Source organism: Erythrolamprus reginae, chromosome 6 (genome assembly GCF_031021105.1).
Source record: "Erythrolamprus reginae isolate rEryReg1 chromosome 6, rEryReg1.hap1, whole genome shotgun sequence".
Taxonomy (NCBI): domain Eukaryota; kingdom Metazoa; phylum Chordata; class Lepidosauria; order Squamata; family Dipsadidae; genus Erythrolamprus; species Erythrolamprus reginae.
In genome coordinates, this window is record NC_091955.1 from 53,568,453 (window position 1) to 53,591,659 (window position 23,207).

The window sequence follows — 23,207 nt, forward strand, 5'->3', positions numbered from 1 at the left end:
AAAGCTACCACATGGTCCCTTTTCTAAGAATTTTAAACTGAGAAATCCTGAAATATATGCATGCAGTAACTAAGTATCCTAAGACTAAATAACAGGCAATGTTTTTGGCTATTGTTTTAATCATATACGGGGAAGTTCTGTCTATTGAGACTATAGCAGCAGTTTCCAACTCCTTTGGCACCAGGGACTTGTTTTGTAAAAAACAATTTTTCCAGAAGACTAGGGGAATAGGAGAAGAGTGCCACCTAGACCCCTCACATGTGCAATTCACAGTAGGCCTCGTAGCTGTGCAGCTTGGTTCCTAACAGGCCAAGGACTGGGGACCCCTGCACTATAGCATCTCTGTGCCCCATCCAATTTATTTTACTAAGATATTTACTAAAAGAATTATCATCATTGTCATCATCATCTTCATCATCATTTACAATTTATACCTTCCCCTGCTGCCCACGGGAGAATCTTAGGAACTTTTAGGTCACAATGCTAATTTTCAGTGAGAAAACATGTTCTCTCATAGTCTGTTGGGTATTATAAGTTGTTCAATATGGACTTTTGAGACATACATTGTATCTTTAAATTGCTTCTCATCTGTTGTGGTTTGCTCTGGGCCAGCTCCTGCAGCGAGGAATTTTGATGTTGATTTATGGGAATCCTTGGTTTATCAGAAACCTGTTTTGTTGCCAGCGGAATCGGACAGTGAATCTGGCTCACAATCAGGGGCAGACAGTGGGGGAGAGGAAACAGACAGGGAGATGGGTGCAGCCAGCCGACCAGTCAGTGCTCTAATTTGTGAGTCATCAGAATCGGAGGAGGACCCACTTGTGGATGCCGGTATGCACAAGCTTGTGGCAAGAAGAGAACAGCTGCTCAGGCATCTCAGAAGATAAGTGAGCACACCTGTTCAAGGGGTAATTATGTTAATGAGTTTGTGATAAATACAGGCATTGGGAAGTGTGGGCTGTGTGTGTTTATCCATTTGGGAAAGAGAGACTTCTGAAAGAAGATTGTTACAGCCTGGAGAGCTCGTAGTATTCAAAGACTTCTAGTGAACTTTGGATAGTTCATGGTTAAAGAACTTTTGAAGACTTTTGGCATGTGTAGCTGTGTGGATTTACAGCTGTCTTATCTATTCCTTTGTTTTGGCATGCTTCTGCTTGCATACTTTCGGGTGAGAGTAATCTGACTCCTCTTGGAGCTTGTGTTTCAAGAACGTTTATAAACTTGCTTTATTTCCTTTTTGATTATGTGTGTTTGAAACTTATTCCAAACTCACTGGGGGCTAATTGCCAATAGCCCGGCATAACACTCATCTATATGCTTATTATAAAATATACTCATGTGTGTGTGTGTGTGTGTGTGCCTGTGTGTGTGTGTCACATGATTTTGCTGAATTTGAAAATTAAGGGAGGCTAGGCTAGATCAATTCTGGCCTTGTTCTGGCCTCATCAGGTAGCCATACTCTCACTGGGATTTGAACTTGCAACCTTTGCCTTGTAATTTTATATATATATTGCTCCATGCTCTCTCTCCCCCTGACTTTTAGGCTCACTCACCTTGTCTTCAATCCATGCACTGTAACTAGGGGGGCTTAATACCATCTGGACAATACTTGCTACCAGCAAAGATAATAAAATGATAGGGGAAATATATTTCCATGTATAATAATAGAACTGATTTGGTGAAAAGCCAAGCATGTCTTTTAAATCTTCCATAAATCTGAAAAACAGGAGAAATGTTCTGAATTTAAAGGCTATTGCAGTCTTTCCCATAATTCTAGTTTCCAATGAATTGAGAGCTGTCACCCCGATATACTGTATATGAAGGACTAAACATATGAAGTAAAGCAAAATATTCTAGTTAATTAAAAAATTAAAAACTATTAACAATGACCTACACCAGTAATGGCTAACCTATGGCACACGTGCCACAGGTGGCACAAGGAACCATATCTGAAGGCACGTAAGGCATTGCCTATGTCAGCTCCAACACGGGCTTCTTTTTGGCTATTTTCACTCTCCCCAGGCTTCAGAAAAGCCCCCTGAACCCTGGGGATGGCAAAAAACAGCCCAACAGGCCAACTGGAAGTTCAGAAACAAATTTCTGACTGGCCATTAGCCTGTTTTTTGTTGCTTCCAGGGTTCAGGAAAGTCTCCTGGAGCCTGACGATGGTGAAAAATATAACTACCTCCAATATAACTAGAACTGGCTAACATATTAGAGGGACAACTGTATACAACATTTGTTTCAATAAATCTATGCAATTTTGGTACTGCAAACAGTTTACTCCTGTGGTATTAGTGCCTACCAAGGACAATGATCCTTGGAGGGAAGAAAATAAGTTCTTTATTTTTTTCATTTTCCTGCCACCTTCCACTCACTCTTACAGAGCAGGACAACACTGCCCTTTAGAACAATAAAATTGCAACCTTGAGAATTATTAGCAGAGTTGTATGTTAAAGAATACAATATGTGCACTTACTTGTCTATTCCATAAACATAACTCATTGCAATATTCTCCAAACTGACCACAATAAGTAGAGGCAGTGTAGCAGAGTAGTCATCAAACATTGTTACAAAGTAATTACCAGACCGTTGCACAAATATGAGACCAATGCAGAATGCTAGAAGACAGCAAGCAACTAAAAGAAAACAGAAAAAAAGAGTAGTGGTTGTATATCCATTAATCCCTTTGGTATTATTGCCATTGTTTCTTTCTGGGATGAAACTACACCTTGGCTATTTTTCTTTTTCCTTTTTTTTGTTTTGTTTATCCTCTACTCTTTATCTAGAAATATGTGGTAAATCTAGGAATAACTTTTTTCCTACCTAGTTACTTACAAACTCCCAGTGTTAGAAATTTAAAAAGGACTGGGAAGATTCTATTATTATGTAGAATATTTGGAGAGTGGTTTCATACTTTCCAGATAGAAGTCATACAAGATTTAATCCTTGGCATGGGAGGGTATGACCAGAAAAAAGTTCTGTTCAAACCCTGGACAATAGAAGAGCCAGGGTGGCACAGCAGATAGAGTGCTGTACTGCAGGCCACTACAGCTGACTGTAGATCTGTAGGTCAGCGGTTCAAATCTCAAGGTTGACTCAGCCTTCCATCTTTCCAAGATGGGTAAAATGAGGACCTGGATTGTGTGGCCAATATGCTGGCTCTGTTAAAAAGTGCTATTGCTAACATGTTGTAAGCCTCCCTGAGTCTAAGGAGAAGGGCGGCATAAAAATTGAATGAATGAATAAATGAATGAATGAATGAATGAATGAACAAACGAACAAATAAATAGATAAATAAATAAATAAATAAATTGCTGCAAGTCAGAATCAGCAATACAGGGATAGGCAGACCAATGATTTGACTTAGTATAAGATGGTTCTTACGTTCCTGTGAATATGATATATAGAAACAGGTATAGATATATTTGGTTTAAAACAAATTTCAACTTTTCTTTAATCACACTTAGTCAAATATTGTGATGTAATTCTCTAATGCCTACATTAGTGGAAATTGTTTTCATTATCGTATTATGTTAGGGAAGCAGCTCGTCATATAACATGTATTAGGCAAATACATCCAAATACCTGGCATTGGACCAGAATATTTATGGACTATCTTCTGCCACATAACTCCTAGTGACCAACAAGAACCTACAGGGTCAGCCTTCTTCAGGTCCTGTCGACCAAGCACTGCCTATTGGCCGGGCCACGTGGGAGGGCCTTCTCTGTGGCAGCTCCAGCTCTGTGGAATCAACTACCCCTAGAGACTCATATTGCCCTCACCCTCCTGGCCTTCCAAAAGGCTGTGAAAACATGGCTCTGCCAGCAGGCCTGTATGCTCCTGAACAACTAGCCCGGCCCAAGAGATATGACTGTTTGTTGAATGAATGTTGTATTTTGGGGTTCTTTTTAACTGCTTTATATTATTACTGTTTTATTTATTTATTATTGCTTATTTATGAGACCGCCTCCTCTCTCATACCCCTCGCTGTGGCCAGTAAGGGCCCACAGAGTTGGCCTTCTCCAGGTCCCATCCACCAAACAATGTTGGTTGGCAGGACCTCAGGGAAGAGCCTTCTCTGTGGTGGCTATGACTCTTTGGAACCAACTGCCTCCAGAGATTCACATTATCTCCACCCTACTGGTCTTCCAGAAAGCCGTTAAGACCTGGCTTTTCCGGCAGGGCTGGAATTAGGATGATTGCAAGTAGGTATGTATGTCCTCGGAGAGGGGCGGCATACAAATCTAATAAATATGTTTTTACTGTTATTACTGACTTTTATTATTAGATTTTAACTGTTTTTAATGTTGTTGTATTTATTCCTATTGTTATTTAAATAAATAAATATTTGTATTGTATTATATTATTTATGGCTGTAGGCCGCCCAGAGTCCGCAAGGAATTGGGCGGCTTGAAAGTTAAATTAATTAAATTAAAATAAGTAATTTACAGAAGTATACACCAAATATGAAACAATTCTGAAAATATGCAAAGGGATACAGAAAGATGAAAACTTTAAATCTGGCAAACACAAGGAGCTGAACGGCCCTAATGAACACTTTTGTGCCATTCCAATTGGAAACGTTCTGCAGTTTTCCAACATTCAGGACAGGGTCTTTTGAAAATGTTCCCAAGTTATGTAAAATAACCCATTAGAAATTGTGATTGGCCTCCACCTTGATATTTAAAAAGACTGTAAAGATGTATATTTATAATGTTTATGTTTATGTTTATGTTTATGTTTATGTTTATGTTTATGTTTATGTTTATGTTTATGTTTATGTTTATGTTTATGTTTATGTTTATGTTTATGTTTATGTTTATGTTTATGTTTATGTTTATGTTTATGTTTATGTTTATGTTTATGTTTATGTTTATGTTTATGTTTATGTTTATGTTTATGTTTATGTTGTTTCCAGATTTTAACTATCGAATGGGGTTTTTTGAACCATTTATTGATAATCAGTTAATCTATGTTGAACTTTTAATATAGGCAGTTCTCAACTTACAATTCATTTAGTGACCATTCGAAGTTACAACGGCACTGAAAAAAAATGATTTATGACCATTTGGCCCATGCAACTATTCCAGCATCCCAGTGGTCATGTGATCAAAATTCAGCCACTTGGCAACTGATTCATATTTATGATGGTTGCACTGTCCCAGGGTCATGTGATCACCTTTTGCAAACTTCTGACAAGCAAAATCGATGGAGAAGCCAGATTCACTTAACAACACTTATAACCATGAATCAATTGCAGTGATTTATTTAACAACTGTGGCGAGAAGGTAGTAAAAGGAAGCAAAAGTCACTTAATATCTGTCTTGGTTAGCAGCAGAAATGTGGAGCTCAATTGTTGTCATAAGTTGAGGACTACCTGTATTTATTTATAAACTTTGTTATCTGCTCTGAGTGTTTATCTCAGTACAAACACAGAGAGGAAACCAATAAACAACAGTAATATAATTTAGACATTATTATGCCTAAAACACCTTCAACCTAATCAGATAGTATGTAGAATTATTTTAATTGAAAATAATACTTATGATCTCCATAAGTTTTCTTAGAACATATAACTATGCGTCATCATAGGGGCTATGTTTATTTGCTCGGGAGAAAAGGATTTTTTTTCCCTGTTTCTATCTGTGATGACAATTATATTTTAATTAAGAAATTTCCTAGAGTACCAATTTTTTTAGAGCACTTATAACAAGCATTCAACATCACAAATGTAACTATCCACCCTCTGCCTCATGAATCCCAGTGACCAGTGAGGTCGCACAGAGTCGGCCTTCTCCAGGTCCCATCAACTAGACAATGTCGTTTGGTGGGACCTAGGGGAAGAGCCTTCTCTGTGGGGGCCCTAGCCCTCTGGAATCAGCTCCCCCCAGAGACTCGAACTGCCCCCACCCTCCTTGCCTTCTGTAAAAGCTTAAAGACTTATCTGTGCCGCCAGGCTTGGGGGCATTAGATGCTTGCCCCCTGGCCAACAAATGTAGTATGTTTTGCAATGGGAATGGGAATGAATGATTTTAAATGTTAGTAGAGTTTAAAGTTTTTCTAGCAAAATTAATTGGATTTTTAGATTTGTACATTGTACAGTGGTATCTCATCTTACAAATGCCTCTTCTAACGAACTTTTCAAGATACGAACCCGGTGTTTAAGATTTTTTTGCCTCTTCTTCCGAACTATTTTCACCTTAAGAACCCAAGCAGTTGCTGCTGGGATGAAGGGGTTTCTTTTTCCCCCCTTTTTTGAAGAAAGAAAAGGGAGGGGCTGCTTGGAGTAGGAAAGATTTTGCAGAGAACAACATGCTTGCAAAGGCACTGAAACGGTGTCTTTTTAAGAAAGAAAAGGGAGGGGCAGCTTGGAGGAAAGATTTTGCAGAGAACAACGTGCTTGCAAAGGCACTGAAATGGTGTCTTTTTAAGAAAGAAAAGGGAGGGGCAGCTTGGAGGAAAGATTTTATTTATTTATTTTATTTATTTAGATTTGTATGCCGCCCCTCTCCGCAGAGAACAATGTGCTTGCAAAGGCACTGAAACAGTGTCTTTTGAAGAAAAGGGAGGGGCACCCCCCTTGCCTTTCTTCCTTCCCACTCACCCTTTCGCCTAGCCTTGCTTCTTCCACCCGCCCCCTTTAGCTGCTCCTCCCTGCCCTCTGTTCACCTCCCTTCTAAAGTTTGGGATTTTCCTGAAGGATTTGCACGCATTATTTGCTTTTACATTGATTCCTATGGGAAACATTGTTTCATCTTATGAACTTTTCACCTTACGAACCTCCTCCTGGAACCAATTCAGTTCGTATGATGAGGTACCACTGTATATTGTTTGCTATGTTGTGAGCCGCCCCAAGTCCTTGGACAGGGACAGCATACAAATCCAATAAATAAATAAATAAACTATCCACCCAAAAGGATACCTACATTTGTCCTAAATACTTAGAAAAACCTGTTCTAATATTTAAAATTTCAATGGAAGAGTAGTAATGTTAAAAAAGAGAGAGAAATTTGCATAAGATGTGTGAAGCAAAAAAAGACAAAATTCTGTTTTAAAAGAAAGATCATAGGATTGTGTGATAAGCTATCTTCAAAAGTGGGTTCATAGTATCCGATAGGTAACTCTTTTATCCTGAAAAGAATCTGTGACACTTTAAAAGTTTCCGTTCAGCTCACAAAGTCAGTTGGGTGACTTGAGTCATTCTCTCTCAGCCCTAAGAAGACGACAATGGCAAAAAAACTTCTGAAACGACCTTGCAGAGCTGGGGTCACCAAGCTGGCTGGGGAATTCTGGGAGTTGAAGCCCTCCAGGCTTAAAGTTGCCAAGGTTGGAGACCCCTATTGTAAAGAAAACTTTGGGGACTTTACTAGGCAGTCACCAGGAGTGAGCCCTTATTAAAAGGTATGCTCATATGCATGCACAAAGAAACGTTGATTTTACACTAATTCCATTGCCAGCCCTGGTAACAATCAAGCAGGTCTAAATCAGGAGTGGGCTGCTAGCCAGAATGCTAAATTGGGCTCATCACCAGGGCTCGTGAGTACAGCACAATTTTGCTTCTGCACCTGTGTAAGTAGCAAAACCGTGCACGGAGCCACAGGTGCGCCCATGTTTCAGTGAGGGTTTTTTTTTACTTCCACGCATGCCGAAACACAGGCGCACCTGCAGCCCCGTAAATGATTTTGCTACTTACACAGCTGCAGAAACAAAATCACACTGGCCCCACTAGCACTCACAAGCCGCAGCAGCAAACCCAATTTAGCGTCTACCCCTGGTCTAAATACAGTGGTGCCTTGGTTCTCGACCACAATTCGTTCCAGAAGTGGGGTCGAGAACCGATTTGGTTGAGTACCGAATTTATTTATCCCATAGGAAATAATGGAAATGGATTTAATTGGTTCCCAGCCCCTGTTAACTCGCTGGGAACCAATTAAATCTATTTCCTTTATTTCCTATGGGATAAATAAATTCGGTACTCCAAGCTGCAGGAAGGGTGGGAGCGGCTGCAATCCCGGCAGCTTTGGGGGGCTTCTTTCCTCAATGCTTCGTATTATTACCTGTAAGCAGCTGCAAAAACTTTCTCCTTCCTGGTGGCGGCAACGGCGGCGGCTTCCCTTCGAGGAGCAAAAGTGCCGGGAACGTCACGTAATGAAGGGAAGCTGCTGGAGTGGCGGCAACTGCTGAGATGGCTCCGGCAGCTTCCCTTCATCACGTGACATTCCCGGCGCTGTTGTTACTCGAAGGGAAGCCACCGCCGTTGCCGCCACCGGGAAAGAGAAAGTTTTTGCAGCTGCTTACAGGTAATAAGAGAAGCAGTGAGGAAAGGAGCCCCCCAAAGCTGCCAGGATTGCAGCTGCCCCCACCCTTCCTGCAGCTTGGAGCTCTTATAGAGCTCCTCAGCCCCCTGAAGCTGCTGGGATTGCAGCAGCCTCCGGCGGTAACATTTCGGATAATGAACAAAATTTTCTGTGGCTGTTCGGTATCCGAATTTTTGTTCAGATCCCGAAGCAAATTTTTGCCGAAAATTTTGTTCGTTATCCGAAATGTACGAGAACCAAAGCGTTCGAGTACCGAGGTACCACTGTATTCAGAACAAGGATTAATAGAACCTAAAAATTATGTTAAATGATTCCCATTTGAATAATTTGGCTCTCTAAAATTCCCCTTTTGTCTTCAAACAGCTGTTCCATATTTGAGATGGGCTATTCCATCCCCATAGGAAGTGTTTTATTACTGTTCTGACCTTGCTAGTAAGGTCAGAAAAGGGTATGAGCACTTCCTTTGAGACCAGAACAGCCTATTGAAAATGTTGAACTTGAAATGCTTTGCACACCTCTAATAAAACCCATGTGATCTTCTGTTGACAGAATCATGTCTATCCTCAAAGGGAGGCAATTCTATCACTGCCCTGAAGTAACTGGCACATGCTCTTAATCTGCTCTGAACAGTCCTGTGATAGTAGGGGCTTCAAAGAAGAACAAAAGCACTTTTTTCCCTACTGGTAGAAAGCATTCCATTACTATAAAAGCAGATTAGGAGGCTACTTTGTAGAAGCTATTTTCTTGTAGGTAACATCAAATATAAAGAAAGAAAGGTATGCCAACTCACCAGTCACAATTTCTTTTCTCACTTTGAAGGTATCAACTATAGGTGTCGTGATCCCTTCAATTGTTCCAAACATGCTGCCAAGCCCTAGATTTATTAGCATCAGGAAAAACATCACGGACCAGAAAGGAGAAGCAGGGAAGTGTGTCATGGCTTCTGTGAAGGCAATGAAAGCTAAACCAGTTCCCTGAACAGCCTGTCAAGGAGAAACTCAGTGATTAAAACTGGTCAAGAAGAAAAAGTTTGAAAAGAAAGCAGAGGCATTGGAACACTCTTGCTGAAGAGAACCAGGGATGGATGCTACTGCTTAGAGTCAGATGATTGCCTCATCATTGTTTCATTCGAAGGGATTTCTTTGTTCATTATTGCCATCAGCCTGATATAATGATTCATCCTGCTCACACTGGGAGTGGAAGCATGTTGCGGGCCCTATTGAACCTATTACTTTGGCTGGCACGGTCCAGGGGGAGGGCCTTCTCTACTGTTGGCCTTGCCTTCTGGAACCAATGCTCCAGAAGGATCCTCCTTTTCTAAGGACCTAAAGACGTGATTCTGCCAATTGGCTTGGGGCCCCAATGGGGAACAGTACAGTGGAGGTGGTTGATCAAGTAACCATAGATGCCACCACCCCCACTCCAACCCCACCCTCCCCACATCCCTTCCAGTTTGTTTGATTTCATTTATGTTTTAATGTATACGTTTAAATTTTAGTTTAAAAAAAATAAACAAATAAATAATTATAAGCCACTAATGCAGTAACGGCGAACCTTTTTTTGCTTGAGTGCCAAAAAGGTGAGTGTGCGTACCCACAGCCATAATGCAATGCCCTCTCACCTATGTATGTGCACAACTCCCACACTGCCACACTGCACATGCCCTCAGGTCTCACTGCTGAAGCCTCTAGACTTCCAGTAGGCCTGTTCAACTGTTTTTCGCTGGCTTTCCTGCACTCTGGGGATAGCAAAAAAAGGCCCAACCGGAAGTTCAGAAACAAACTTCCAGTTGGCCTGTTGGACCATTTTTTGCCGTCCTAGGCTTCAGGAGGCTTTCTTGAAGCCCGAGGAGAGCAAAAACAGCCAAAAATCAGCTGGCCATACTTGGGCTAAAATGTCTCACGTGCCCTTAGATATGGCTCCGCATGACACCCATGGCTTGCGTGCCATAGGTTCGTCTGCACTAGTGGCTTACTGCATTGAAAAATTAATGTACCTGCTATGGATTTTATGTATTCCTTAACATCAGCAGTAAACTGTTCCAATTATGAAGTGGATACGGATGTAAATGGATAAAACATAGACAAGGAAACTTGAGGCAAAGTTCTGATTTAGTACATTCATTGGAAGTGAAAATTCTCAAAGACTAGAGGTTTATTAAAACAACCCGCCATTTGTAAACTTTGTGTCATGGACTGAATTATCACTCTAACCTTATTAAGTTCATCTTCAATTTGACATGGTTTCAAACCCAGAGGAAATTCTTCTTCTTTAACCTTCTGAATGATATCATAAACCAGATTATAATCCTCTGCTGTAATACTTGATAAATTAATATGATGAGGTATGATGGCCTTGCTGAGATTTCCACTATTTAGAAGGCTGATAATTTGTTGAGAATTTCTACAAAACAAACACACAAAAATGCAAAGGCACACAATCACCCAAAAGAATAAGGTTGGAAATTCCCAAGTGAAATATTCTATAAAAATTGATGATAAATAAATATTCATACTGGACAATGCATTTCTCATTTATGATGTTTGCTTTGAAGCCCAGAACAGCAAACACCACTAAAGTTGCCAGCACAGAAGTGAAAAAATTGATGAAGGACACCAGAACAGCATCGAAATGGCAGTTGTTGTCTCTCTTGTTGTAGCTTGAAAAGGCAATGACTCCACCAAATCCAAGTCCTAAGGCAAAGAACACCTGAGTAGCAGCTTCTCTCCACACCTTAGGCTCCAGCATTATTTCAAGCTGTTTGAAATCAGATACAATATAAGTCAACTACAAAATGCAGCATTTCTATTAAGCAGAGAGGCAACAAATAATCAGGAAACATTCTAAATATCACTTTCCAGGGGTAACACACAGTTCAGCCCAATTTAATAATGGTCACTAGATCAATATTTGTAAACCTCAGCAGTTTTAAGACAGGTGAACTGCAACCAGCGATGGGCTACGAGCAGGAATGCTAATTTGCGCTTCTGTACCTGTGGAGGTAGCAAAATTGTGCACGGAGCCGCAGGTGCACCCATGTTTCGGTAAAAAAAATTTGCTTCTGCGCATGCCAAAACACAGGCGCATCTGCAGCTCCGTGCACAATTTTGCTACCTCCACAGGTGAAGAAGCAAAATTGCGCTCGCCCCGCAAGCACTTATGAGCCACCACGGCGAGCGCAATTTAGCGTTCCAGCTCATAGCCCACCGCTGACTGCAACTCTCAGAATTCCTCAGCCAGCAAGAGGAATTTTGGGAGTTGAAGTCTACACATGTTAAGGTTGCAAAGTTTGGCAAACACTGCACTGGACAATCGAGAGAATATTCGGTCCGCTATTTGTTTTGAAAAATAGCTAAAACATATTCCAAATGTTACATTAAAATGTTGGCTAATGTTTCTATTTACATACATAAAAATTCCAATAATACTGTCAATATGATTCTTAAGGATAACTGGAATTTGCCCAGAGAAATTTTGGCATGTCAGAAATAATAAAGAACAATCATCGAGCAGAATTAAATTAATAAGACTGATTTGAATTCTGTGTTATTAATTGCTGCTTAATCTCCAAATCTAAATCTCAGTACAATTATGATTCCTATATAAAGAAGAAAATCTTTTCACGATTTTGAGAAAAATGTGCTTTTAATATTTGAAAGATTTATTCAACAGTCTGTGTAACATTTCTTGAAAAATCATGATTTGGTTAAAATTATTTTTCACTTTTATATTATAGAAAGTGTAGATCTTGAACAGATCTTGAATGGAAATGTAAATTTTACTTTGTGAAAGCAGAACAACCCATTAGCTAAAGCTAAAGCAGGACTTATGGTTACACATCTGTGCCTGTCTAATCTGATGAACATATTATTAGTTCAATGGTGTCTATTCCACTGAAAGAAGATCGAGGATCACAGCTTGTGGAATTTGATGTATGCCAAATGTCAGTAGTATTATCTAGCAAATGGAAATTTTAAAGTTGTCCATTATTTCAATATTATTTTTGAACATAATGCACTCTTATAATAAAAGCAAATCCAAATATTTGTCCGAACTTATACAGTGATTGTTTTCTAAAAATGTACATTTCAACAGTAGGAAATTCTTTCTATCTATTGAAATTTTTCACCTCTGAACAAATCTTCCCAAGTTGATATACCATAGTTCGGTCGCTAGATGGCACTCTATACACAATTTTTATTCTCGCTTTCCAATTGCTTTTGTTTTGATGTTGTTCTCAGTCAGTAATCTTACCCTAGAAAAATTACTTGTGATTTTATTTTAACCCTCAACATATCAGTAATCTGATTTCTCAGTGTTTTTGGTTCAAATATTGTTACATCTACTCACTATTTGATGAAAAATGAATTTATAATCTTAAGGATTGTAATTATATGTTCACTTCCTTAGAAATAAAAAACATTTCAAATTATGATAATTACTTAAAAAACAGTGTATCGGGGGGGAAAACCATACATTTTGCCACAGAATTGTAGATAGAATTATGCTGGTCTTTAGCCAGTAAAGATTTGATTTGACTTGAGTAGGTAGAATTGGCAAAGATCTGAAATCCAAGGGACTGGCTGCTTGTCAATATAGACAATATTGAGCTAAGAATGGCTCAGAATTTACTTTTATAGAAGCATTTTATACACTGAAAATACTGGGATGGTGGCTCAGTTCATTGCAACCATTATAAATTATCAGACATGACAGTGAACTGCATGTTTATAACAGAACAGTTTTCTTAGACTTGATATAGCTCTTTTAAATTAAGCATCTGATTTGAACTGAAATTATAAATACATGGAGATAGCCATAATAATTCAAATATTTAATCTATTGTAATTGAGACAAAAAATTGTCAGACTGCCCCTTCCTATTTTATAGATGTTATCTATTCCAACACTCCAAAAAAAATGAGCAATGAAGGTTTTATTGTACACTTCTGATTTAGTGAAATAAGTGATGTTCTGACTGCATTGGCTACCAATCTGTCTCCCGACACAATTCAAAGTGTTGGTTATGACCTATAAAGCTCTACATGACATAGGACCAAACTATCTCCGAGGCCGCCTTCTGCTGCACGAATCCCAGCGATCGGTGAGGTCCCACAGAGTTGGTCTCCTTAGGGTCCCGCCGACCAAACAATGTCGGCTGGTGGGACCTAGGGGAAGAGCCTTCTTTGTGGGGGGGGGCAGCCCTCTGGAATCAGCTCCCCCTGGAGATTTGCACTGCCCCCACCCTCCTCGCCTTCCAAAAGAGTTTAAAAACTAATCTTTGCTGCCAGGCCTGGGTTTTTTTAGATCTTCCCCCTAACCAATGAATGTTTTTACTATGATTGTTGAATGAATGGTATTGATAGGTTTTTTTAAATTAGAATTTTAAAGATTGTTTTTAATGTATTATTAATTGGATTGTTATTACTATTTTCTGTTTTTCTGTATATGCTGTGAGCCACTCTGAGTCCTCTGAGAGGGGCGGCATACAAATCCAATTAAATCTTAAATCTTAAAAGTGCTTTTTCAAGAGGCAACTGGACTTTCTGGTTTTTCTTTAAGACATTTCATTTCTCATCCAAGAGGTGGCCGAGAAGTGAAATGTCATCAAAGAAAAAACAAAAAATTCAGTTGCCTCTTGAAAAAGCACCTTTGAGACAACCATGACCTGGCTGGCCGAGAATGTCCGTAGACAAATAGTGTTCTGCACTGCAAGAAACCTGCCTTTAAAATAATAGGTGGTTGAGAAAAAATTCAGCTTTCATTATTATTGCTTCCAAGCCTGAAGAGATACTCAATTCCTACCTCTCTGTGTATCTGTGCAATGCAAAGAGTTAAGGTGAAGTGCTGGGTATAAATAACTATTGAGGGCAGAAGATGAAAATTGTTGCAAAAATATTTAATACAGGATATTTGTGTCTGACTCTTCTCAAAAGGATTAATACATGTCCAAACAAGTTATTAATTTAAAATGGACAGCATGTAAAATTAATTCCCAGGTGCAGAGGGTGTATAATCATTGATGGTCATATATAAAGGGATTACATAAATCTTAGTTGTTTCCAACAGCTGTTTCAGACTTCCCAGGTGACTTTTTAAAAATCTTTTCATCATTCTCTGGTTTACTTTATTATCATTAAATTTTGAATAATGTTTCCAGGATTCTGTTCAAAATAGATTTGGAATTGTCTTGTCCAAATCTGATGTAAACTTTGTAACATGTTAAACACTTTTGAACTTTATACAAAGATAATTTAGATTACATAATAGCTGCAGCTGTGAAGGTCTTCAAAGGGGCATTTTGCTTTGATCAAAATTTGATTGAAGTGCCCATTTGAAGTGGCACAACAGAAGGAAAAAGCATTTTCTTTTAAATGTTGGGTTATTGTGGCTATGCTGTTTGGAACTTTACAATAAAAGATGATTCCTGATTTGGGCAGAGTTCGTTAATTGTTCAAGTTGAGGCATCACTTTGAATCAGATTGCTGTAGCCTTGAAGCAATTCCCCATCTTGGAGCTGAGCCACTCCTCATAGCTTTATTAAATATCTCTTTAAGCTTTCGCTCCTTAATCCCATGAAGGAGAGCAGGGGCATACTGGTGAGAACTATCCCCTTCCCCACATTTGGATCAATTAGAACAGGAGTCTCCAACCTTGGCAACTTTATGACTTGTGGACTTCAACTCCCCGAATTCTGGGAGTTGAAGTTCATAAGTCATAAAGTTGCCAAGGTCGGAAACCCTTTCATTAGAATACAACTGAAAAGGGAATCAGAGAAGGGTGTATGTATACCAGTTAAATGGAAAATTCCTAATCCTCTGAGAGTGATGATGCAGTTTAAAAAAATACAAAAATAATGACCTTTTATATTTGAGCTAGAACTATCTTCAACCATACATATATCTCAAATTAGTAGATTTTTAACTTATTATGAGCTTATTGAAGCTATTGAAAGGCAAATAGTAAGTGCAATCAGAAGCAATGAAGCATTACCTTTGGAGTAAACATATGACGAATCCCATCCAGTGAACCATTTAATAGCAGCCCTCTGATTAGAAAGCACAGAAGTACGACATAAGGGAAAAGAGAGCTAAAGTACATTACCTGAAAGATATTAAAAGCAAATCATTTTAAAAACAAAACAAAATTTCTCAATCATCCTGCCCTGACTGACAATAGCAATGGAACTAGTCAGAAATGTAAGCTTTTAGTGTACATTCTCTACAGTCAATTCTGCACTGTGTTAAGATAATGAATTCCCCAAACAGGCACATCCAAATATGTTGGACTTCAACTGCCCTAATCTCTAGCCAGGAGAGCCTTTATTGGGAATGGTTGCTAGTAAAAGTGAAACTCTACTAGAAGGCACCAGGTTGGAAAAAGCCTACTTAAAAGGTCTATAAAAGCCAACAAAGCAGAGGTGGGTTCCTACTGGTGCAGTTCAGTGTACCGCTCCGGTAGTGGCCCACTGATGACACCATTTTGGCAAATACCAGCAGATGACATGGCTCCCCATATCAACACAGACTGTGGAACTATTATGCTGGACTTCAAGCATCTTGCAGTGCGTGCCTCTCCATTCTTTCTCCCTAGTCTGAGTCCTTGGTTTCCAAATGGGATGCAATAGTTTCCATAGTCTGTGTTGATTTGGAGAGCAATGTCATATGCTGGTATTCATCCACTGTGCTTCAGTCCAGGGTCAATGCATCCGTCTACCAGGAGATTTTGGAGTGCTCCATGTTTTCATCTGCATACGAGCTTTATGGGCATGGCGACTTAAATTTTCCAGCAGGACTTGTCATCTGCACACACCAAAACCTGCTTCAATGACCGTGGGATTACTGTCCTTGATAGCCCAGCAAACTTGCCTGATATGAACCCCATAGAGAATCTATGGGGCATTGTCAAGAGAAAGATGAGAGACATAATACGGGACAATGCAGAAGAGCTGAAGGCTGCTATTGAAGCATCCTGGTCTTCCATAATACCTCAGCAGTGCCACAGGCTAATAGTGTCCATGCCACACTGTACTGAGGCAGTAATTGCTGCAAAAGGGGCCCAAACGAAGTACTCAGTACATTTGCATGCATATATTTTTCAGAAGTCTGATATTGTTCTATGGTCAATCATTTTTTATTGATTGCATATAATACTCTAATTTTCTGAGATGGGGGATTTGAGGTTTTCATGAGCTGAACCCCATAATCATCACAATTATGACAAATCACAGCTTGATCTTGCCTTGCATGTTATGAATATCTGTCATATATTAAGTTTCATCTTTTAAGTTACATTACTGAAATAACTGAACGTTTGCATGATATTCTAATTTTTTGAGTTTCACCTGTAATGTTTTCTTCCTCACTGCAGTACAAATAAAAAATACGTAATCTGAATTTTAAACATATTATTGAACTGTCCAAATCAGTTGTGAATGGCTCAGAAGAAGAGAATATGGCCCCGCTGGATTAGAGTAGTGTAGCATTATGGGCCAAAAGTTGACACTTAATGGATCTGAGAGGTTTACAAAGAAGGATGCAAGGGTGATTAAGTGCTTAGTGTCAGAAGGATCACTTAGTATAAAACTTATCTTCAGATTACATTTATCATTTTTAGCTTGATTATTCATAGGTTATGGCTGCATAAAATCGGGTGAAACTCTGAAGTCAACCAATTATACAGTGGTACCTCTACTTAAGAATTTAATTCGTTCCGTGACCAGGTTCTTAAGTAGAAATGTTCTTAAGCAGAAGCATTTTTTTCTCATAGGAATCAATGTAAAAGCAGATAATGCATGCAAACCCATTAGGAAAGAAATAAAAGCTAGGAATTTGGGTGGGAGGAGGAGGAAGAAGAATAGGAGAAGAACAGTAACTGCCGAAGGAAAAAGGTGAGGTGAGGGCAATAAAAAAAATCCAAAACTTTAAGGTTTAAAAAAAAAAGAGGGACTCTGAGATGGCTGCCGCCCATACACTGCACCAGAGAGAGAAACTCAGGAGGGCGAGGGGGGGGGGGAAAACCCTGCTCCTTTGACCGAAAGGTAGCTGCTGCTGCTGCTACCTGCTGCCTCTTCCTTCCTATGCTGAAGGGCTCCCCTCTTCTCTTGCTTGTTTGCTTTGTAGCCGGCGCCTTTCCTTCACTGTGGTAACTCCTCGGTTTGGCTGAAGCTGAATTGATCTGGCCAGGGTGAAACCCCCCCCCCTTTGCCTTTCTGCACCTAGACGCTCTGGGAGGCAACCTCGCGCCAAGAGTATGGGAGGCAGCCCGAGGGAGTCACCACAGCGAAGTGGTTTATTCCCTCTTCAAGCGCCCAGAGAAAGGAAAATGCTCCGTTCACTCTGGGCTGCCAAAGCCTCCTTAAGCACCAGCGAAAGGCTCTTCAGGCAGCCCAGAAAAGCCTGAGATGGCCGGGATTAAAGGGGGAATGGCAGGAAACTGCCCGGGCCTTTGTGCTGCTCTCAAATTTCCTGGGAAATTTTTCTGGGCTCGGGTTGTTAAGCAGAAAATGGTTCTTTAGAGGCAAAAAAATCTTGAACACCTGGTTCTTATCTAGAAAAGCTCTTAAATATAGTCGTTCTTAAATAGAGGTACCACTATACTTTCTGGATGTGCTACTGCCATGTTCAACCAGGAGAAGGTCTATATGATCATTAGGAGTCAACACCAACTTTACGGTACCATCATTTTTGCTCATTTTGATTATTTGCTTCCCTAACATGGTTAGTTAGGTGATTAATTTTAATATTTAGCACTCTTTTCCACTCTACTTCAAATAAAGCCATGATATCTTCTGTACTAGTTGGGGTTTCTATTCTGTGGTCTCATTTTACATTAGCTCCAATCTTATTTCAATGATGCAGAACTCTTCTGCTCTGTCTTACCACTCACAATTTCCTTAAAAGTTTGCACATCTGTTTGAGTGACTTTTTTTCTTGATGTTGGAGTCTTCTATATGATTATATCAAAAATGTTTGATACTTGAGGTGACTATTTCGGTATTTCTCAGACTTAGTCCAAATCAAATTAATACAGCAAACTGTTCTCAAAAATTCAGTTAGAAACTCCATTCCATTGGGTTTTCTTTTCTTTTCTTTTTAATTAACTGCTGAGATGTAATTATAAGATATATTCATAGCAAATGAAAACAGATCAGGGTTCTCATGCCACAATAATCTTTTCTTTTATCAAGGATGGTTTTTGTTTTTAGCAGACTATAATTTAAAAATTATTATACCAACATTTTTTCTACTTGAAACATAAAGGAACATACACAAGTACACTCAATGAGTCATATCTTCCAGCAAATTTTGGCAAAATAGGCAAAGGGGTGTGGTGAATAAGAATGTAGGTGGCAATACTCACTTTGCCTGAAGACTGGATGCCTTTAATCATTGCCAGGCACACCATAACCCATGCAGCCAACAAACAGATGGTCATTTTCCAATTCAGACCTCCACTCTCAGATATAGAATTAGAAATATTGAGTGCTTCTCTGTACCAGTAAAATGTTGTAGCTGAGCTTTTTTCACATTCGGGCTCCACAACTGAAGAAAGGGGAGAAGAGAGGAGAGGATCAGAATGCAATTAGATAATAATACAACATTCTTTGCAGTAGTCCAAAAGCCTTAAGGCAATTGATGCAATCTTTTGTTCTGCCTTTTGGACCATATTTGGATATTTACATTTGAGAACTCAGAAAAATGAGCCAAACTGTAAATATTTTGTTGGCATGTTGTTCTAAATCTCTACAATGCCAATAATTACAGTTAGTCCCACATTGTCTTGAAAAGCAGTTCAAGACTTTTTAAATGAACACACCAAACTCTTTCTTCCAATTTACCAGATGGTTTCATCTCCCATGCAAAAGGTGTTTATTTTCCTCCACTAGTATCATGTGTTTTTTAAAATTTTGTTTCTAATTTCTGTTGGTGATATTTTCAATTTTTAACTCTCTTGACTGTCTCTGCTTCTTCATCTAGGAAGATGAAAGGCCCTTCTTGGTGTCTTCTCTTGGATTAATTGAGAGGTTGGAAGCCAAGGAAGTTACAAACCATTAGAGGGATGGGTGTACAATGGAAGGAGCAGTAGCCTTGCCTGCTTCTTGACCATCTTTTAACTAAGATAACGAGCCCCACATCTCGTAACTACAAGAGCCGTGCAGCTCATTCAGAGCAATTGTTTTCCCCTTCACTTAAATGACAACAATGAAAGAGATTTTGAAGTACAGTACTATTTTAAATAGCAGCTGTGGAATAATCCAGATTCAAAGGGCAAAATAAGATTCAAAGAAGTACAAATGTAATACCTGTTGGAAATATCTTAACCAAATACTGCCATGGTGGTGGTGTGTTTCCTAAATTGCATGGCAGCTACAAAGCCCAGTGCTTAAAAATATTGTTTTAAAGTATTCTAATACCTTAAACGCTATCTATCATATTGCAAATCATGCAATATTTTGGCTTCTACCCTGAGTCCCATGGGATTGGGCGCCATGTAAGTCAATTAAATTAAATTAAATTAAATTTTCAAGGTGAATCTATACACAGTCCTATTTTAAAATACGTTCAAGACAAGTTTTGTGTAGTATAATTTCATGTCTGTGTGTGGAAACTCAAGCAGTTGAGGGGACTTGACTTTTTGTCCCCTGATTAGAATAGGAACATAGAAATCAGGAGAGTTAGAACATTATATTTGGCTAGATACATAACAAGCTAGAAGGTGAAATAAGCTGAATTAAACTAAACTGTCTCTTTTGTTTTTCCTTCAGAAATATCCAGCTTTAAAAAATGAGAATAGATATACAAGAGGGAAAGTATACTGTTTTAAAATAAATCAACTTATGACATACTTTTAATGAACTCTTTAATGTAAATTCTTAGTGGTAAATAAAAGTTTCTAAATTCTGTGCGAACCTACCTATCTTTTTCTGTATTTTCTTTTTCTCCATTTAAAAAAAAAATTCTGCAAAAAATTCCCTTCAATTGAACTTTTAGAAAAAGACTGAATATAAGCCAAATAGTTGAATCTTTTTTCCCCTGAACCATATATTATATCTCAAATAGGAAGTTTAAGAAAAGTCATTTTTTTCTATTTGTGTGATTCAAATAACAAGATGCAATTTAAAAGTTATTTCAGAAGGTCGGGTGCTGTTACATTTCAAAGTTATGTATATGTTTCTATAAGGCAATTAAGATTTCTTTCTATTACTTGATCAACATAATAAATAAAATTAAAAAATAGACTGCATTTCACTGGATATGCCAAAAAGATTATGGCCATCAATGATTACTTAAATCTTGCTGATTTAGGACAGCGTATAGTCTGATTGTTTACAGGCAGTTCTTTTATTCTCTTGAGCTTTTTACTGTTTAAACTTTATGGAAATAGGATGAATGTAAAGAGAGTTCCTAGTGTGAAATTCAGTCTGAAAGTTACTTACAAACTGTGTTTATATGCAATAGAAAATATTTGGCATGCAACAAAAAAAGGTTTCAGAACATGTATTTTCCACTGTCAAGGGAAATGATACTAACATACCCTATGAACATGTTTGTTAAAGCCAATTAATTCTAATTCTCTTCCATTAAATGAACTGGAGAACACTTTACATTTAAATTTTACATTTTACATTTAAAAGTTACTTACTTTATTTGTTTCCAGTCAGAATATTTTGGGTTTGCAATGATTTCGATCTCAACTTTAAAACTGATCACATATTTTGGTGGAGCTCTTTAGAAGATTCCCTTCTCTCTCTTTCTCTCTTTTTTGCACTATGTGCATAATAAAAATAGGGATGTATAATAATTTTTGAGATAATAGATTAATCTTCACCAACTAGATTTCCTCCAGTGTATTGCATTCACTGATAGGACAATATACCTCAAGGGCAACAGGTTGGAAAAGACTATTGTAAAAAGAATGGGAAGAAAATCCTGTTTTCAGAGTAATTCATTTTAATTGTTAAATCCATAATATCACTCCTTTGGTTAATATTAAAAAAGGAACCTGATTATTTCCCCATTAACATTGTTCATTTTGGTGAATAGTGGCCACTCGGAATACCATGTATGCTAACCAGGAAAGTACAGCACAGTGATTCATCTTGTTAAGGCACCGAGCTTGTAGGCTGGCGTGCAACATGACAACAAGGTGCCGAGCTTGTAGACCTGAGTCCAACATGACAGGGTGAGAGCCCATCCTCACCCCGTTGCTGCCAACCTAACAGTTCGAAAATATGCAAACATGAGAAGATAAATAGGTATTACTTCGATGGGAAGGTAACAGTATCCTATGACATCATGCTGGTCACATGATCATGGAAATGTGACCTGGCTCAATGGCCTGGAAATAGAGATGAATACTGCCCCTTATTGGTCACAATTGGTCACAAATTAGTAGAGTAAAATCTGCAGGGATTTCTCTTTTAACCAGGAAAGAGTGGTCCAAAGTCACCAAGTGGGAGTTGACTTCAAATTTGGTCTCTCTGATCCTACTTCAGCACATTAATTCAACATATTGTATTTCAATATGTGAGGGATGATGAAACTATTGAAGTTCTGTAACATGCTACGATTGTGCTGTGGTTAGAGTGCAGTACTGCAGGCTACTTCTACTGATCCCCAGTTGCCAGCAGTTTGGCAGATCAAATCTCATCATGCTCAAGGTTGACTCAGTCTTCCATCCTTCTGAAGTTGGTAAAATGAGGACCCAGATTGTTGGGGGCAATATGCTGACTCTGTAAACTACTTAGAGAGGCTGTAAAGTACTATCAAGTGGTATAAGTCTATTTTGCTGCTATTGCTATGCTGCATCGTCTTTTCTAATCTGCCAGCTCATTACAAAGAGACATGGCTCATCTAACTGGCCTTTCCAGCTCTTAGTCATTCTTCCTATACTTAATGATGGGATACAAGGGTTGATAAGAATAGTTTTATTATAAAACTAATAAAGGTGATGGGAGAAATCAAATTTATTTAATAATATCAACCAAACAAAATATTGTGAACCAAATTACCTAGGCCTATTTATTTTTCATTTTGTTCTCTGCTTTTTAAAATAGCATAACACTTACAAGGATTCAGTAAAAAGTGTATTATTTAAAAGAGAGAGAAAAGACAACACATTACTGCATTTAACACTTACATGTATGTGAAGAATTTTTCACCAAGGGACATTGGTCCCATGGTAATGGATGCTGAAAGGACTGAGAAAAGTAAAACAAACTCCATCCAATGATGACATTGTAATACAGGGCCACAAAAAAGCATACCTGTGAAAAAAGCAAAAATTTAAAACACAGTTTTCATGCACTTTACTTCTGTGCATGATTCAGAAATGATTCAGAAGCACTGGGAATGAAATGATATTAAATGTTATTAGAATTTTGAAAGTTTTTTAGCTATATTAATTGGATTTTTTAGATATGTACAGGTATCTTGTTTATTGTTTTGATATGTTGTGAGCCATTCTGAGTCCTTGGAGAGGGGCAGCATACAAATCCAATTAATAAATAAATGATTCAGAAGCACAGCTCTGGTGCAGTGCACTTTTTAAAATAGAATTCCTTATTGGCCAAGTGTGATTAGACACACAAGGAATTTGTTTCGGGTGGGCAAGCTTTCAATGTACATACAACAACAGTGATAAACAACAGTTATAGATTATAGTCATAACAAGATGAGAAGATAGGTAATAGGAAAGATGAGAATAATTATGGTAACACTGCCTTTTTAAATAGTTTGACAGTGTTGTTGGAATTAGTTGTTTAGCAGAATGATGGCATGGGGGAAAACTGTCCCTGTATCTAGTTGTTCTGACATGCAGTGTCCTATAAAAAGATCATATCTGTGCCGTTCCTCCTACTGAAGAGACCTCTTTGGATTGGCT

The 23,207-nt window shown here is 38.5% G+C and overlaps 1 protein-coding gene across 2 annotated transcripts in view; it reads right to left on the reverse strand.

Moving 5' to 3' along the window:
- SLC6A15 (solute carrier family 6 member 15) overlaps positions 1-23,207 on the reverse strand; it is a 48,563-nt gene that overhangs the window by 2,686 nt on the left and 22,670 nt on the right. For both annotated transcript variants that reach the window (XM_070755772.1, XM_070755773.1), the window contains exons 4-11: positions 22,464-22,590; positions 18,684-18,865; positions 15,315-15,425; positions 10,838-11,079; positions 10,536-10,725; positions 9,113-9,305; positions 2,480-2,639; positions 1,554-1,716 (exon numbers count right to left, since the gene is read on the reverse strand). In XM_070755772.1, the coding sequence (XP_070611873.1) occupies positions 1,554-1,716; positions 2,480-2,639; positions 9,113-9,305; positions 10,536-10,725; positions 10,838-11,079; positions 15,315-15,425; positions 18,684-18,865; positions 22,464-22,590 (1,368 nt within the window). The remainder of the gene's footprint in view (positions 1-1,553; positions 1,717-2,479; positions 2,640-9,112; positions 9,306-10,535; positions 10,726-10,837; positions 11,080-15,314; positions 15,426-18,683; positions 18,866-22,463; positions 22,591-23,207) is intronic.